Genomic DNA, 2,500 nt, shown 5'->3' with positions numbered 1-2,500 from the left:
GTGTGTGTCTTCCAGCGATCCTTTCTGTAGAGTGTATCCTTGAAATGGGTCTTGGGGTGAGGTTCCAGTATTGCTACTCTGTAAAGCACTGAGGTGTGCCTTTAAAAGATTGTCCTTTAGAAGCTCAGAACTACCAGGTTGGCCCAGTAATTTATTAGCAGTGTTTTGAGCGTTATCTAGGATTGGATTTACTTGAAAATGCCGTCTGTTGTCTAGAATATCTTGGAGAGAAGGAAGTCTAAGAACGGTATTTTCTGGAACTTTCAGTACATCATAATTTGGATACCTTTGTTGACTAATGTGCTGGAGTAAGGGGTTGGGTGTTGTAACGGGACTACGTATTGGGAGAATTTGAAAGTTTGGTCTGATATTCTGGGGATTTATATCAGGTGCTGGCAGGTTTGATAATATATCATTTAATCCTTCTATACTTTCAGTATTGAAAAGGCCTGTTAGACTTACATTATTATTTTCCATGTTATGAAGGTCGCTTTGGTTTAAATATGCAATGATTATATCTAACGCCTGAAGAACTTCTAAGTAATCTGGAGTAGCGCTTTCTGGAATATCTTCCTTAATAGACTCAACAACGGTAACAGGCCTTTCTGCAGTAATTATCGCAGGTGATACAGCTTCAGGAGTAGGTGTAGTGTTGATAATGTATGTAGGACATCCCTCTTTATAGTCGCATTGGATATTGATGTTACCAGTTGGCCTCTCATCAATTGATTCATCAATAACAAATACGTTTTTAAGATTTTCATAAGGTTCTGGAACACTGGGACGGGATCTCAAGATGAAAGTTGGGCAACCATGTTTCTTAGAACAGGCAACATTTATCTGGGATCCTGGAAAGACATCACTTGGCAAAGCAGTTCTGTTATGAAGGCCATCTACAATAATTTCGGGTCTCACTTCTTGTTCATCAATTCCATTTGGTAAAGACAGACTGTTAACTGGTGATGGAATTCGAGTTATTGGTGTTAATTGGTATTCTGGTCTTGGTTGTAAGTATGGATTATATGGGAAATAATTGCCGAGCGGTGGAAATGCAACAGCATTTGGTTTAGGTGTATTTTTGGGTCGAACCCTGAAGAAATTATTATTGCTGGTTGAGGTTCCGCCTTTCACTACGGTTGTTGATGTTGATATGAACTCTTCAGCTCCTTCTGCTGTTGAGTTTGCTGAAGCTATTTCATTCTGCACAGAGGAAGAAACACTGGCTGAAGGATGTGAAAGCCTGTTGAAACCTAATTGGCCTATAGTTGGATTAAATGTTTCCAGATATGGGTAAAATGGTGGGTAAGAGATTAATGAGCCTTGATTGTTAGGGCCAAAGTGATTTGTGTAAGTTGGATATAGTGGATATAAATCTGGAGGTGAAGAAAAGTGGCTTCCATGAGGAGAAAAAGAGCCTTGAACCTGAGACTGCTGATGGTTTCCATGTCTTGTGTTAAAAGGGTAACTTTCATGATTAGAGTTTTGAGGAAACTGGACATTTTCTGAGCTTTGAGGAGCGGGATTGAAATTCAGAGTTCCGGGGTGAAAGTGTTGATCATGAATTGGATTCAAAGAGGGTAACTGTACTCCATTAGAGATATCCATCTGTCTGTTATCATCATCAGAAGTGACGTGATGAATAGGAGAACTATTTATGGGAGTCAGAGGGGTTTGATTGGCATTGAATTGCCTTAGTATATCTTGGAAGAGAGTAGCAATGGAGTTATCACCACTGATATTTAAGTTGGGACTTGAACTTTCTATATTAGTTACTGCATTATCAGGCCCTTCAAGTGGCCCGTCTGAAAAAGACTTTACTGGCACTGCTCCTGGTATGCTTAGTATTTGAGGAAACAAGGAGATATCAGAATCTAACTTATCATCAGAGCTAGAAATCTGAGGAGATATAACATTCAGAGGAGGATTTTCAGAAGTTTGAAAGCCCTGAACAGAGTCCTGAAAAACGCCTGTTTCTGCTACCAAAACAGAGCTTTTATTGATATCATTTTCATTATAAATAACCTTGTCCAGCCTCTGCAAAATATTCAAAAGGGGATTAAAACCAGGTGGAGGAACAGTAATAGGTGGTAATGTAGTTTGGCCAGATGCAATAAGAAAGTTTGCTGGGTCGACAGGGGTAATGCGAGGTCTGGCAGTTGTGTAGATGTAAGAGGGTTGATCAGGCCTCCCATTAAAGAAAGGTGAAAAGCCAAATTGTTCCTCCTGTGAAACAGCAACGGGTCTGGTATGAACATGTGCAAAGTGCGCAGTATCAACATGTGGCAAATTTGTAGAATCAACTACTGGAGACTTAGTAAACATTAAAAGGGTCTCCGGGTTTATGGCGGAAGGCTGCGCTACGACATTGGAAGGTGGCCTTCCAGGGGCCACAGGTTTGGCTCCTGAGTTCAGTAGAATGAGCTGAGCGGGATCCACTGGACCTCCATTGATATAAGTTGGGGTCTGGGGCAACATATGAATCACAGGCTCCTTTTTGGGC

General features: G+C 40.8%; 1 protein-coding gene across 3 annotated transcripts in view; it reads right to left on the bottom strand.

The window, feature by feature from the left end:
* The window catches only part of LOC137628855 (uncharacterized), a 24,326-nt gene that overhangs the window by 19,880 nt on the left and 1,946 nt on the right, over positions 1–2,500 (bottom strand). For all 3 annotated transcript variants that reach the window (XM_068360102.1, XM_068360101.1, XM_068360100.1), the window contains exon 1: positions 1–2,500. This exon is cut by the window's left edge and continues 381 nt beyond it; it is cut by the window's right edge. In XM_068360102.1, the coding sequence (XP_068216203.1) occupies positions 1–2,500 (2,500 nt within the window).

The sequence above is a fragment of the Palaemon carinicauda genome, chromosome 36 (genome assembly GCF_036898095.1).
Source record: "Palaemon carinicauda isolate YSFRI2023 chromosome 36, ASM3689809v2, whole genome shotgun sequence".
In the NCBI taxonomy this organism is placed as follows: domain Eukaryota; kingdom Metazoa; phylum Arthropoda; class Malacostraca; order Decapoda; family Palaemonidae; genus Palaemon; species Palaemon carinicauda.
Note: the sequence above shows the minus strand (reverse complement) of the source record. Positions and strands in the feature narration are given on the sequence as shown.